The following is a 16,097-nucleotide window of genomic DNA, read 5'->3' on the forward strand; positions in this document are numbered from 1 at the left end:
AAATACTTCTAAAGGCGTTTTTTGGACGCCGGGCCAAGGGCCTCGAGGGCAGGGACGGCGGCCGCCCCCCCCGCCAGGCACTGCCCTGCCCCGCGCCAGGCAGGCCCCGATCGGGCACATTTCAGCGGCCGGGGCTCCCCGGGGCGGAGGGCGGGCGGCGACCCGCGGTGCAGCCAGAAATTACCTCAGGGAGAGCCCACCTGGAGCGTCACCGGCCGCCCCAGCGCGGCCTCTCCTCCGCGCCTGGGGCTACCGGGGAGGCGCAGGCAGGAAGCCGGCTCCTCTCGCACCCGCCGCCCCGCGGGCAGGGCGCGCTGCCGGGGCGGCTCCGGCGGTCGCAGCCGCAGCGCCGAGGGAAGAGAGGGCCCGCACGGGGAGAAAGCGAAGGGGATACGGCGGCGGCGGCGGCGCCGCCCTCTGGAGAGAGCGCCAGGGAGAGGCTGGTGCGAAGAGCCGCATTTCAATGAGGGCCGGGCTAATGCAAATCACTGCAATCGGCAGCAGCAGAAGAAAGGCGAAGCAGCTGCAGCCCGGGCTTCCCAACAGCGCGCTCCAGCCAGGGGAGGCGTAACAAAGGCAGCGGAGCCGCTTTCTGCGGCAACTACTGCTATTAAAGCAGGGTGGTCGCCGGGGGGGAGGGGGGGAGCTGTCGCTCTTTGGCCGCTTCCCATTTCGAGCTGTCGTCTTCCTTCCGCGTCCCGCCTGGCAGGTCTGAGGGAGAAGGTGCTCGCCAGGCTGCGAAGAACAGGTAAGCGCCGGGGCCCGGGCCGCGGCCGCCCCCCGGCTGCGCGGGGGCTGTGGCGCGGCCGTTGGGGCGCGGCCGTTGGGCGCCCGCCGCCGCGCGGTGCACCTGTGCCCATTGTGTGGGGCGGCGGCCCCCGCCGAGCGTCGCGGCGCTTGGCCGCGGGCGGCTCCGCTGGCCGCGGGCGGCGCGTGCCGGTGCGTGTGGCGGCGGCCGGAGCGCGGGGCGCCGCCCCGGGGCGGCTGGCTGTGCCCCGGCGGTCCGGGGGAGCGCGCGGGGCGCATCCCCGGCGCTGCGGGAGGGGTAGCCGGGGCAGCCGGGCCTCCTCCCCGGCGCCGGGGGAGGCACCTCGTTTCTGCCAGCGTGCCGTTCAGGCTGCGCTGCCAGCCCGCCGCGGGGCTGACGGGCCGGATGCCACCTTCAGCGGGCTGGTCGCATTTCAAACGCGTTTCCCCTACCCCCGCAGGATAACCCCTTTTTTTCTTATTCTTGGAGCCGCTGCCGCATGTACCCACGTTTTTTACACCCCCACCCCCCCCGCAATGACTTAGTAGTCAGTCTGCTGCCGAGTCCCTGAACGATCTTTGCTGGGTCCCTGTCACCTCGGGGCATGATGTATTTTTTTTATTTATCAGCATGTACGATTGTTTTATGTAATTGCTCACCCACACCTGCATTATAAATAATTATTTAGCAGAGGTATAGGGTGTGAAGTGTTGGGCATGGTGGTTTTCCAGGGGTGTGTCCTTTCTTTTTTCTATATCCGTATGTATATGAGTATATATTTATACACACACGCACGGAAACATCTGATCAGATCAAATTGTTTAGGATTTCTTTGTCTGCTCTGACCTTGTGGATTGAACACGCTTTTCTGTAAATAGCAGGACTGGTGTTCAAGGGGAGCTCCATTTCTCTTTTAAAGGGCATAATTGTGAATTACAGCCATTATTGATTAAAGCATAAGTGTGCGGAAGAAAGGGCAGTGACCGCACTTCGTCCTCCCCACCCAAAATCAGCAGAGCTGAAAGACTCTTAAAGAAGTACATCTTCTTGTAAACTTGTTTTTCCTTTTTGTGTGTGTGTGTGTTTGAGATGGTTTGAGCAAACGAAACAACAGACCTAAGAAAAATCCATTTTTCTTGGCACAGGCATTGCTTTTGAGATACAGTTTCTAAATTGTGAGTTCTGGGATTGTTTAAATCTGAATAACAGGTTCTCGCTGGAATTAGAAATGAAGTAAAAGAGCTGATGCAAGGGTTTTTTTGTTTGTTTTGTTTTTAATATGGAAATGTTGATGGTACGGTCTTGATCCGAAGCTGTGGCCACTAAGTGATATTGTGCATTTAACCTATAGAGAAGTGTCAGTGAAATGCCACCGCAAATGTGCTTGTTCTTTTCTCTGAAGTGAGGTGTATGTGTGTATGTATACTGAGGAGGAAAAAAGTAGATTAGTCTTTTTCTTTATTGTGTTTGTATATACACACACATATACTGCATCATATATATATATGTTAGGTACCTTTAAAGCATTTACAAATATAAATCTTGCATATATACAAAAGCACATAAATTGTGAGCTGTAACCAAAGCAGGGTAAATAATTTCCACCAAGGCCCTGTTAGCCTTAGGTGCTCGTTCTAGCCAAGCCCATGAACTGCCCTGAGAAGTTGCTGAGCACATCCCCTTACAGCTCTGCAGCATCAGGGTCCAGCTGCATAGTCACTGGTTTAATACGAACTTTTGTAAGCTAAAGAGCATCCATAAGTCTTTCTGTATTTCCTCCTGCTGTTTTACAGCTGGCCTGAATATTTTTTTTTTTTTTTTTGCTTAATGGTCACGCAATTACGAGTGGTTGAAACAAAGCTTGTGCTTGCTTTTTTTTTTTTTTCTTTTTATTGGAAATCACTGAGACCACCGTTAGGTCTGTGTATCTGTGCTATAAATAAACTTGCTGTGCTTTGCTGTTCTGCAGACAACTGCAAATCTAGGTGGTTCCTAAATTAAAATAAATTTGTTTTGAATCTAATGATTGCTTGATCATTTTTTTGTATTTTTGTTTCTTTTGTTTGTGAAGATTAATGTGCAATTTGTAATATTTAGTCTTGTGTTGGTCATAAAGGAACAGAAGTGTCTACCTCCTTGATTTCATTTCAGAACATGTGAACTTCCATTTATGTGGCTTCTATTGAACAACTGAGATCGTTTTGGTCAGAGCTGATAGGTTTTTGTCACTATCAAAAATGGGAGACACCGATTGCTAATTTTCCCAGGAACACTGAATTTAGCACTCCTTCAGTGATAGTTTTGTTGGCAAAAGAAGCTGTCAGCCTTAATCAATTTCAATATTATGCAAGGATATTAATAATACACCTTGCAAATATTACAGAGCACAAAAGTAGCTTGCACACTGAAAAATACTAGATTCCTGTCTCCCTCTAATTTTTTTTATTTCATGACATTTGAGCACTCTGTTGGTTCAGAGTATGCAAAGTATTTGCACAAGGACGACTGTAGGGAAACAAATGGTTGGAATACGCAAGGACTTTTGAACAGTGGGCTTCACCCATGAAGTGGTAGTCTTGATTCTCACCGCCAGTCTGCAACATCTGTTCCTCTGAGAAGTTCTTAATTGCTTACTTGTCAGTGACTGGTTGTCCTTCTGAAATGGCACCTCTTGAGATCACAGTTGGAACAAACAATTTAGTGGAGGTGAACTGTCTAGAAGGTAGACTGGACTCAAATATCACCTAAATATAATGTGAGGAAAAAGTAGAAAGTTGATACGTTTGTTCTTTTTTTCCATTAGCTCAAACTTGTCACCTCATTTTCAGACTTCTTACTGAATTTGAACACTTTTTAATGTTTGCATATTTGTAGCAGTTGGTTTCACAAGTGGCATTTCTATGGTGTATAAGAGCCTAACTTATAAATTAGATTTTATGACACGGCAAGAGCTAGCTGTGAAATGAACATGTGAGTGTAGCATGGTTTCATTCAAACGTTTTTCTCAACCTGGAAAGTAGTCCTCTGTAAGTGCCATGTGTAGAACATGAAGTCTCCAAGTAAGCTCCCTTCAAATGTGTAAATTTCTTAAACTTTTTCTCTTCTCTTGTGCATCCCTTAGGTTGAACTTCAAGATGTCCTTTGGGAGAGATATGGAGCTAGAGCATTTTGATGAGCGTGATAAAGCGCAGCGATATGGCAGAGGGTCTCGGGTAAATGGTTTGCCCAGCCCTACCCACAGTGCCCACTGCAGCTTTTACCGAACCCGTACTCTACAGACCCTGAGTTCTGAGAAAAAAGCCAAGAAAGTTCGTTTCTATCGTAATGGAGACCGGTATTTCAAAGGGATTGTATATGCCATCTCCCCTGACCGGTTTAGATCCTTTGAAGCTCTCCTGGCTGATCTGACCCGAACTCTGTCTGACAATGTGAATCTGCCCCAGGGAGTGAGAACAATCTACACGATTGATGGCTCCAAGAAGATTTCCTCCTTGGACCAGCTAGTAGAAGGTCAGCAGTAAGATTTGGAGGTGTAAATTTATGTTTGAGTAGGTGTTTGTCTAATCTGTTAAGTCTTCCACAAATAGGTAATGGTATTGTTCTTATTAATAAAGGGTGTTCAGTGGTATAACTAGAATTGTGACTATCTTAAATTGCCATGAAATATTGTGACCTTGCTACTTACTTCCCTCTTGTTGGAAGTGTCTGATCTTTCCCTTTATGTTAACCTACTGTTGATAGTCCGAGATCTTGAAGATCGCATCTGCTACTTCTTTTGAACTTGCATATTTAAAAGTGCCAATGAGCATTTAGTCAGTTAAACTTGACAAGGTCCATGGTCTTCACTTCTTTATAGGTGAAGATATCTGCTGATGAAATTCAGTTCTGATGGATTTTTTTTTTTTTTTTTTTTTAAGTCTGTACCTAGTGAAGAGGTCCAATTCTTCCCTACAAGTAAATGTGCCTTAAGTAAAATACACTGAGGAGTATGCCACGGAGTGTCATAAATGTTAAAACATACTTTTAACATACTGTTAAAAGAGTAATGTTGTAGCCATGGTTCAGCTGGAGTAGATGGCAAACTTTTCTCCCCTGTAGCATTTCCCACAGTCTATTGGCATCCTTACGTTGTTTTTAAATAAGACTAATGTACCTGCAGTATAAAGCATTATCAGTGATTTGGTCAGAACTGATGGTCGCTGTCAAACATGGGAGATGCCAGTAGCTAATTTGCCCATTGACACTGAATTTATCACTCCTTCAGTGATGGTCTTGTTGGCGAAAGAAGCTGTCAGCATTAATCAGTTTAAATACTAGGCCTAGGATATTGATAATACCTTTTACAAGTGCTACAGATCACTGAAGTAACTTTTCTAGCATAAAGTTGTTCTGGCTTGCAGTGGTTTCTTCTTCAGTGTGTAGGCGATAGCTCCTAGTATAAAATATCAGATTGTGTAAGGTCCAAAAAGATTAAATAGCACATGGCCATAACTGAGGTCATTTTTTGTCTGTGAAGTTTAAATGCAGGTGCTTGACTGTGTTCAGAGAAAATAAAGGTGGAACAATTTTTTCATCATTGGTTCCATCCTGCCTCTGGCCCCAATGTGCCATGGGCAAACCTTTAAAGCATGGGTCTGTAGCCACTGGAGAGCCAATTTAGAGTTGTAACAGAGGTTGTAATTTCTTTACGATTTTCATTTTTAGCACTGGGTGGGAGAACTTGCAGTATCAGGACGTAATGAGAGGATCAGAAGGTGGCTAGTGGGGGGGTGGGGGAGAAGAAAAGGTTAATGACAAATAAGGTTTCAGAAAGAGGAGAACATCTTCACACAGCAGGTGTTCAGCCACCATTGTGTTGTCTACTTTAGACATCATAGCAGAGGAAAACTTCTAAGGGGAAGCTTTGAGAAGAGAGTATTCTTGGTAATTCTCCTTGCATAAAAAAGAGAGTAGGAGATAACATGAAGATGCTCAAAAAGCAAATTGGAGTGGTGGGATTGTCCATGTAAGTAAGGGTTTTTGGGGTTAGGACCATATGTTTAATGAAATGGAAAGGAAACTGGTCTTAAGATCAATGTTATGAATTCCAGGGCAGAGTTAGAACTGTATTTGTCAGGGCAGTATTTAATTGGTGGAGAAAAATCAATTTCTGGGAGGAAAGACCAATATTAATCAACATCTGTTTAAAAGTAGTGTTTGTGCATTTTCTTTGCAGTAGTGGTATAAATAATTGTGCTTATTTGATTGGTATGCTCATCAAGAAGCAAGTATCATTAATGTTAATGTTGATTTGTACAGTATTCGCTGCCAGTCAGAAGCAGCTCTTGAAAAGGAAGAACTGGATGCAGGAATAAATTCAGCAACCCATAAGATTGGTTTATTTTGGCATCTTAGAGGAGAATAATACCAGTTACAAATCAGTCAGTCAAAATGAATGACAGTATAAGAGCATAAGTTTGTTTTAAAGAAGGACTTTGGGATTTCTTTTAGTTCTGTGGGACTTTATTCCTTACCTTTTCAATGAACACATCTTCCCTTCCTGTGTGTAGTTCAAGTTGGACAGTGTTATTTTTCCTGTGCCATTAACACTGTGGGATTTACAGAAGTCAGTCTTTGTGTGCAAGTAGAGAGCTACATCCTTGTTCTACCTGAAAGGGAGATTCTGTCAACTTGTTTAAAACTGCAGGGTGGGTTATTTTGTTGTTTCCCTCGTAGAGCTTCGCTGTAGAGTACAGGTTCATATATTATTAGCTCAGTGATGGTTTTTATGTAAGCTCCTTCCACTCTTTACTGTACAAATTTATGAGAGTTTGGCTAGTTTGGTACAGCATTAATTAGCTTGAAGCTGTGCTTTGTGTTTAAATAGCTGGAAAATCACTTGATTTTTTTGCCTTTTGCCAAATGACATTTGTGTTCAAACTATTGAAACAAGAAGCACTGCTTTCTTCATGGTGAGACTATTCCCTTACTATACAAATGAGACTGTTTTACAAATGTAGATGATTTTTTTCTTTTTTTTTTTTGTTTAATTGGGCATTGATTTTAGTGATTCCATTGTAAAGTAAATGTATAAGGCCTTCATTTTGTGGTTTTTTTGCTTTTATGTCTGAGGAAGTTACTGCACTCTTACCTTCCCATATAGTACATGAAGACAGAGAAGCAGCTAGCTCCTGGAGGAAACAAGAGAGCAGCCATTGTCTTTGATCCCAGAGCTAGATACATAGAACTGCATGAATGATAGTCCCAAAGGAATAAAGATGGTAAAGAAGATGTTTTGCTTCGGTAATATTTAGTTCTGTCCTGCATACAGTTCAGAGCTGGCATGGGTGTATGCTGATACTGTAGGTTATTTTGAGGTGCATGGACACATCTTGCCTTTATTTGAAACTAATGACTTCCCTAGAGTGGTTTTTTTTTTTTTTAAGACTTTTGGCATGTGAGATTTGTTGGAATTTGATAACAAAGGGTTTGTACTGTTGTAAAAAGTTTCACACACTCTCTAAGTTCTCTTCTCCTGTCACCTTAGGTGAAGGAAAAAATGTAATGGATTCAGGTTACCTTCTTTCTGTTAGACCTGATGTTCAGGACCCTCTTACCCATAAAGAATGGTTTCCAAACGTGATGTGACTTTATTCCCTAGGTATGACATGCAATCAAAGCATGTAGAAACAGCAAAGATGAAGCTGCTCTTAAAGCTAAATTGTCTAGCCGTAAACAAAGTCTCAGGAAAAAAATGGAAAAAGGAAAAAAGCCTTTTGCTTTTCCAAAAACCTACCATCTTTAAAGCTGAAGGCGCAGGTTGACTGATGGTTCTTACCCCCAAAATTACCACTGAACAATGTAACAAGAACAGTAATAGATTGGAATGAGCAGGATAACTCTGAAACAAAGAGTATTATTTGCAGTTTTTACTCCTGGGGTCCTGCTATGTGCAACAAAGACCACAGAATCAATCTGTAGCAAGAAATGCATCCCTTTCTCATTAATTTTGATTATAGTATTACCTCAGAGTCTTGGGTATGAACCAGAATGAATTGTTTTAGGTTTCCACAATACCTACCACAAAAGATGAACCCTGCAGCAGAGAACTGGCAGTCGAAGACAAACCAAAACCCCCAAACCACAAGATGGGTGAGAGAGTACTGGGAAACAATATTGTCACATGTCAATAGTGGATGCACTGCCTAACTATTGTAAAGACTTGTGTGTGTGTGCAAATTTTGTGTAGGCATAATGGCAAAAACAGTTTTAAGGAATAATCTGAAAAAGAAAAAATAATGTCTCTTGGTGATTATCTCAGAGCTGCAATCCTTATTGAAGGAGCAGTCTGAAAGAGCACAGATAGACCAGTTTTAAAATCTGGTAGTGGCTGTAACTGGCTAATAGCTCTAATAACTTGGGAGATGTGAATCTCACTGCAGTGGCAGAGGAGATGATGGGTCACGAGGACCGCAGGAAGACTCTTCGGAAGACTCTTCCTGCAGAATACCACAGGAGTGGAGGCAGGCAGTTTGTTAGATGCAGCACAGAAACTGCTTACCAGTGGAGGGGTCAAAAAAGCAGTGTCTCCTCGCTAAAGGGGTGGGCTGTGACAGAGTTCCTCACTTTTTTTGTATGTGGGTCTTGCTACTCTCACGGTCACCTCATTCCTCTTATCTCAAATTTTTCCTCTCCTATCTGCTGCTGCTGCTGCCTCCCTGACTGCCACCCGCTCCAGCGATGGTGGTGAGGAGCCCAGCCAGACCAGACTGTAGGAATTGATTGTTGTGGTCTCTGGTGCACTCTGGAGCACATGCTCTTTCTTCTAAGCCATGCCTACCTCAGCAGCTGGGAACTGATGGCCTGGAAAGGTTTATATGCATGTGTAATACGCTATCAAAATAAAAATAATAAAGTCTCTGTTTAAATGATTGTAGAGCAAAATCTATGTGGACATTTGTTTATAGGATTGAATTTACACTGGATATTTACCATGGACTTGATCCAGGACTATCAAAGTTAGTGAAACTTTGTCTGGATCCTGTAGCAGAAATGCCTGCAATCCTTATATTGTTTAATAAACAAACAGCTGAATAATCCTGTTGCATAAAATGGTAGAAGGTTGTTCTGGTACTGTTTATTTGATTATTTTATTTCATGAATTTGAGAAGATGCATCCATTAGCCAGTTGATTCACATTGTGTGTTCCTTAACAACTACTTGGAAGGTCCTGTGGTTTCTTTTCCTAGGTGTTTTCCAGCTATTTTTTTTCAGTGTCTACAATGTATATCCTGCTAATAGCAAGACTGCATAAATTTGGTGGGGCAGAGGGGCTGGAAGTATGTCTTTATTTTTTCATTTGGCTTTTGATGAGGAAAAAAAGAATTTTTAGTCAAAGCTGAGCAGAAAGAATGATGTGTGAAGGAAGTCCTTTAAAAGGTCTGAGGAGATCTGATTTAAAGTTTCTGGTGCATCTGATTGCTAGGTGAACATGAGTAGGTCAGATTTATTTCCTGTAGGTGCTCCATCTCTTTTGCACTGTTGCATTTTTTCAAACACTGCAGAAAGACAAGGCAGCAGTAATATAGTTTAAGTAGGTTATTGCTCTATTAAGTAACACATTTGGGAACTATCAAGTAGTAACTTATTTGGTTCAGGTCATCTTCCTTTTGCAATCTGTTCTGCATGGTGAGGGATAGTCAGAATTCTTTGTCCTTTCCCCTGGAGAGATAGCTCTTCTGCCTTTTGAATGTACAGAACTGAAGTGTGGAAGTGAAGAAGGGCATGTGTGCCTGTTACACAGGGTGCTGAGGATGCCAGTCCCTTCCGTGTTTTCTTAATCTGTTTATTGCCCCATCTGCTGGGGAAATAGACTGAGATGAATGACTGCTGCACTAAGCATCCTCGTCAGGATGCCTCGCCACCAAAGTGTGCAATTACTGCAGTTCCTCCATCTCTGGTGGGCTTGTAAATTAACTTTCCTTTCCTCGTACATACTCTCCTATGAGGAATCAACACTGTTTTCAATAAATTGACAGTACTGCTGCCTCGCAAAGGGGTTGGTGGTTCCCTCTCTGTTTGTGTGATTTAAACAGGTTCTCTTCCTTCTCCAGGGCTTTCACCTAAGACCAGCTGGCTTCTTTATGAAGCCATTTTAGGCCAAGTTGCCTTCAGCACAGAGAAGCAATTTAAATAATCCCTTTGAAGACATATTAGAATCATAGAATAGTTTGGATTGGAAGGGACCTTTAAAGGTCATCTAGTCCGACCACCCTGCAGTAAGCAGGGACATCATCAACTAGATCAGGCTGCTCAGAGATCTATCCAGACTGACCTTGAACGTTTCTAGGGATGGGGCATCTAGAATCACAGAATCATGAATAGTAGGGGTTGGAAGAGACCTCTGAAGATCATCTGGTCCAACCCCCCTGCTAAGGCAGGATCACCTAAGAGCAGGTTGCACAGGAACTCGTCCAGTCGGGTGTTGAAGGTCTCCAGAGAAGGCAACTCCACAACCTCTGTGGGCAGCCTGTTCCAGTGCTCCGTCACCCTCACAGTAAAGAGGTTTTTCTTCATGTTGAGGTAGCACTTCCTATGCTGCACTTTTTGCCCATTGCCCTTCGTCCTGTCACTGGGCACTACTGAAAAGAGACTGGCTCCATCCTCCTGAGAGCCACCCTTCAGAGATTTATAGACATTGATAAGGTCCCCTCTCAGCCTTCTCTTCTCCAGACTAAACAGCCCCAGGTCTCTCAGCCTTTCCTCATATGAGAGATGTTCCAGTTCCCTAATCATCCTCATAGTCCTCTGTTGGACTCTTCCCCAAAAGTTCCCTGTCTCTCTTGAACTGGGGAGCCCAGAACTGGACACAGTACTCCAGATGAGGCCTCACGAGAGCAGGGTAGAGGGGGAGGATAACCTCTCTCGACCTGCTGGTCACACTCTTCTTAATGCACCGCAGGATATCATTGGCCCTCTTGGCCACCAGGGCACGTTGCTGTCCCATGGATAACTTATTGTCTACCAGGACTCCAAGGTCCTTCTCCATGGAGTTGCTTTCCAGCAGGTCAGTCCTTAAGCTGTACTGGTGCATGGGGTTGTTCCTCCCCAGGTGCAGAACTCTACACTTGTCCTTGTTAAATTTCGTGAGGTTCCCCTCCACTCAACTCTCCAGTCTGTCCGGATCCTGTTGAATGGCAGCAGAGCCTCCTGGTGTATCAGCCACTCCTCCCAGTTTTGTATCATCAGCAACCTTGCTGAGGATACATTCCAACCCTTCATCGAGGTCATTGATGAAGATGTTGAAAACCGGACCCAGTACTGATCCCTGGGGAGCAGGTATCTACCACTTCTCTGGGCAACCTGTGCCAGTGTTTCACCACACACATTGTAAAAAATTTCTTCCTTATATCTAGTCTAAATCTGCCCTCTTTTAGTTTAAAACCATTGCCCCTTTTCCTGTTGCAACAGGCCCTGCTAAAAAGTCTGTCCCCGTCTTTCTTACAAGCCCCTTTTAGGTACTGGCTGCAATAAGGTCTCCCTGGAGCCTTCTCTCCCCCAGGCTGAACAACACCAACTCTCTCAGCCTGTCCTCATAGGGAGAGATGTTCCATCCCTTGGATCATTTTTGTGGCCTCCTCTGGACCCCCTCCAACAGGTCTGTGTTTTTCCTGTGCTGAGGGCTCCAGAGCTGGATGCAGGACTCCAGATGGGATCTCAGCAGAGCAATATATAATGCCTTGATCATTCTTGTAGTGAGAATATCAGGAAGCTGAAGGAAACAAACTAATTGCCAATACTAATATGTCAAAGAGGGAATCAAACATTTGTATCAGGAAAGCTCCAGTACTCACAGGCAGTAATTCAGTGTCTCCTTAGCAGCTGCCTTGTACACAGATACTATTTTTTAAGTTATATATATATACATGAAGCATGTAACGAAATTCTGTTGTGACCTATAAGAACTATTCTTTGGTGTTACATGGTTCTAGTGGTTCAGCTACATTGAATTTTGACAGATGTGTAACTGCAGGTAGTAGGGTTTTTTTTGTGTCTCTATTTTTATTTTTTTAAAGCGTAAAAGTGTCTTGAGATCTATTCTTCTACATGATTAGCTTTCTGATTAGCTTCTCAATGCTAAGGTTTATTTTAATTGTTCCACATGGAATTTCCTAATGTGTTGAGCACTTGCACAACCTAAATTGCAGGATTACCCATTCAAAACAGGCAAACAAGCATTGTGTATCTTTTTTTTGTTAAGTGTTAGGGTGGTGTGTGTTTCATTTGCACTGGTACTGTGCAAATGAAGCAGAAGGGCTATCAAGAGAGGGATACTTTCTAACATTCAGTAATTACTTTTTTTCCTAGATGTCAAATATCCCAAAAAGAGCTGGGTGTCCCCTTTTCTTTTTCTAATGACTATTGATACTGTAATCAAGAGTCAAAATGTCATTAGCGACAGCTGACTGCACTGTGAAAGGCTTGCTCCCCTCTCTTGGGGAGCTGCAGTCTAACAGTTGTTTTGAGTGGGCTGTCTTTTCAATGCTTTTGTTTAATCCAGAATCTCCAAAGATTCTTCCTTCAACACATGTTCTGTTACAAATGTAGTGTTTGGGGATTGTCACCTTCTTCCTCCAGCTGCCGGTTAGTCAAACCTGATGTTTATGGACTGTATTTGTGCTTTGGCATGACCCAGAATAAGAGTTGACGGTGGTCAGTGGGATTACCGCTGGAGGTGTATTTTCCTGGTGCTCTGGAGCTGGGGAAACCAAATTGCTGCTGGTATTGCCTGTCTGCAGATTACAGCTTCTGTCTCCCCTCGAGTACAAGTCACAGGGCTGAGGCTGTTGTCTGTGAGGCAATTGTAGCCAAAAGTTACCCCCCCCCCCAAAAAAAAAAAGAAAAAAAGAAAAAAAAAGTGTCATCATCTGATAGCTTTGTTGAGGAAGCAATTGTTAAGGCAGAAGGTGGATTTATTGGACTGGTAAATCATGTCCCTTGTGCAAATTCTTTGCAGTCTTCTCTCCTTAAGGTAACTCTGAAAAAGAAAACAGGGTGAAAATCTAGGTGAAGGCTTTTTATCCTTTCCTTTGAGATTTCCTCGTATACAAACACCAAAGATCCTAAAGGATTAGGCTAGACATTGAAATTTCTGGCTGCTGTCAGGGTGGGTCCCATGTTCAGGAAATTTAAGCTTGTATGTGAATGTCTCGTGTTTTGAGTTCTTACAATTTTCCATCTGTACCATAAAACAGGGTTTACTGATCTTAAGATCAGATAAAAGGTACTTTTAGGACATAGGGCATTTGTCCATTTAGTTTTTGTTCTTACAGGCCTGGCCCTAAGGACCACCCTGAGTGAAAACTGCAGTCCCTGGCTAACATCCCTGCACTTTGCCTTAAATAGCAGCATTATGGGAGAGGTCTTATTTTTATCATATTTTTATTGTTCTTGCTTGATCTTATGCTGTCATTGCATTTATAGAATCATAGAATCATTTAGGTTGGGAAAGACCCTTAAGATAAACAGTCTGTATTTCTGTTTTCCTCTATAAAATAGCTCTTGATAAAGATATTCATCTTAGAAGGCCTTTGATTTCTACCTCCAAGATAGTCTGTAGCCAAATATAAGCCTCTTAAGGGCAAAAAAAATATATCTTGGTCCAAATATTTTATAGATGTAATACAGTACTGTTGGAAATGGAGATAGGGAAAACAATCTGATGTTAAGACAGTCCCATAGCTTCACTGATTGTATTGGTCTTTTATGGTCATTTACACAAAATTAGTTTTGTAATGAAGAGCTGATATGTGCTGTTAAACGCTACAAGGAACTCAGCTGACCTTTAAATATAGTTGATATTAAAAATCATGTGGAATTCCATCCTTTCAAGAAGGGGGAACCAAAAGAGCTCTTAATAAACTAGATGTAAATCTGGGTACAACGTGTATGGCCATTTGTTTATGCACCTACCCTTTGAGAAGTGAATTTTAATATGAAGACTTGTTTTTAAAGAAATTGTTATTTTATGCACCTAAACTGAACAATTTCTCTCATAGCAGTGAACCTGAAAATCTGATTTTTATCCCCACCCCCTGCCCTTGCCCCAAGAAATTGCTGGTGGATTTTAAGTCTATGGCAAACACAAGTGGAGATGACAATAAATTTTATTTAAAAATTTCTAAAAAACACTTCTGCAAAGTACTTTATAGAAAAGGTATTTATTGAATAGAGTGCAGTCCTGTTCATAGTAGGATCTTTTTTATCTTTTTCCCTATGAAACACTATTAATGTTTGTTAAAACGTCTTAATTTTATGGATGTGGTATTGTGGGTGCATTCTGACCTTGCAGTAATTGAGTAGCTAGTGCTAAAAATACTGGACAGAGACACAGGTAAAAGAGAATATGTACTGTTTGATTACTCTTGGATCATTACTGTGGCTAAACCTTTATGTTCTGATGTTACTATATCTGTATGTCTCTCATATATACAGTGGATAAAAGGAAGAGCTTATCTTTATCTCGTTTAAGGTTGGTGTAAGCATTCCATGTCGGATTCCTTTCGTAACAGTTTGGGTGTTACTGCAAAGTGCAGATTAACTTGAATTTACGCGATGACTATTAAGCATTGGAATTTCTTGTGTCATCTCCCACTCTGTATTTTGTTCTGCTTTAAAAGAATGCTTTCAAAAAAAAGAAAAAGGGAAACCAAAATTTTTTTGTTGTTCTTGCTTGATCTTATGCTGTCATTGAATTTATAGAATCATAGAACCATTTAGGTTGGAAAAGACCCTTAAGATCATAAAGTCCAACAGCTAACCTAACACTGCCAAGTCCACTGCTAAGCTATGTCCCTAAGTGCCACGTCTACATGTCTTTTAAATACCTTCAGGGATGGTGACTCAGCCACTTCCCTGGGCAGCCTGTTACAATGCTTGATAACCCTTTCTGTGAAGAAATATTTCCTAATATCCAATCTAAACCTCCCCTGGCGCAACTTGAGGCCGTATCCTCTTGTCCTATCACTTGTCAGCTGGGGAAAAAAAAGAGACCAACACCCTCGTCGCCACAACCCCCTTTCAGGTAGTTGTAGAGAGTGATAAGGTCTCCCCTCAGCCTCCTCTTCTCCAGGCTAAACAACCCAAGGTCCCTCAGCTGCTCCTCAGAAGACTTGTGCTCTAGACGTTTCACCAGTTTCATTGCTCTTCTCTGTACACACTCCAGCAACTCAACGTCCTTCTTGTAGTGTGGGGCCCAGAACCGAACACAGCATTCGAGGTGCCGCCTCACCAGTGCCGAGTACAGAGGCACAATCACTTCCCTACTCCTGCTGGCCACGCTATTTCTGATATAGGCCAGGATGCTGTTGGCCTTCTTGGCCACCTGGGCACACTGCCAGCTCATGTTCAGCCGTCTGTCAGCCAGCACCCCCAGGTCCCTTTCCGCTGGGCAGCTCTCCAGCCACTCCTCCTCAAGCCTGTAGCGTTGCATGGGGTTGTTGTGACTCAAGTGCAGGACCCGGCACTTGGCTTTCTTGAATCTCATGCAGTTGGCCTTGGCCCATTGATGCAGCCTGTCCAGATCCCTTTGTAGAGCCTCTCTACCCTCAAGCAGATCAATACTCCTGCCCAACTTGGTGTTGTCTGTCGTTACCTTTTCTGCACAGTGGTCCATCTTCACATGTTCCTCTGACTTCTTTGTCTTCTTTTGGAGTCTTTCCATTGACTTTCTGATAATCACTGTACAGTGTGTTATTGTCTCACCTTTGGAGCATCAAGCCGACAGACTTGAACTTCTGTTGCATCCGGGGTGTCGTGTCCCAGTGGATACCCTCCGTGATTTCTAACCGTGGTAACTGTGTATCTGGCAGCATTCCTTGTGTGCTATATGGTCTGTGGGGTTGGGTTGGGTGCCCTGAAACCTCACAATTTGTGTCTGGAAGTAAAATTTAAATACTTGTTTTTCTTTTAATAATTGAACTATGAGTTTTCTTTCCTTAGGGAAGGGATCATTAGGAAAATCTTTGGTTCTTATGTGGTTTTTGGCATAGGAGGTACATCACCGTGTTTTGTTCTGTTTTTATTTTAATACCTTGGGGTAAACTGTTAACATAAAAGCTTCTATACTGTTCGCATACACTTAACTACTGAACCCAGAAGAATTAAAACATCTCAGATGTTTTTGTGGTATTGTTTTGAATAGGATTTTGCATTATTTGTAATGGAGCTTAACTGCAGGCTGCTAGAAGGTGTGGTCTTGTTGGATCTGGTATTGTTTTCTTTGGTGTTTTTTTTGCAGCCAGAGGGTGAACTGAATCAGCCTGTTGCAAAATTAGTATTGTCTTTGTTATGTTCACTCAGATCACTAAGC

The 16,097-nt window shown here is 43.2% G+C and overlaps 1 protein-coding gene across 2 annotated transcripts in view; it reads left to right on the forward strand.

The window, feature by feature from the left end:
- Nucleotides 1-3,864: 3,864 nt before the first annotated feature.
- The window catches only part of DCLK1 (doublecortin like kinase 1), a gene marked incomplete at its 3' end in the record, with an annotated part of 248,547 nt that continues 236,314 nt past the window's right edge, over nt 3,865-16,097 (forward strand). For both annotated transcript variants that reach the window (XM_082013947.1, XM_082013948.1), the window contains exon 1: nt 3,865-4,258. In XM_082013947.1, coding sequence (XP_081870073.1) covers nt 3,883-4,258 — 376 coding nt within the window. In that variant the 5' untranslated portion in view covers nt 3,865-3,882. The remainder of the gene's footprint in view (nt 4,259-16,097) is intronic.

The sequence above is a fragment of the Phaethon aethereus genome, assembly GCF_964289735.1.
Source record: "Phaethon aethereus genome assembly, chromosome: 1".
Classification (NCBI taxonomy): Eukaryota; Metazoa; Chordata; class Aves; order Phaethontiformes; family Phaethontidae; genus Phaethon; species Phaethon aethereus.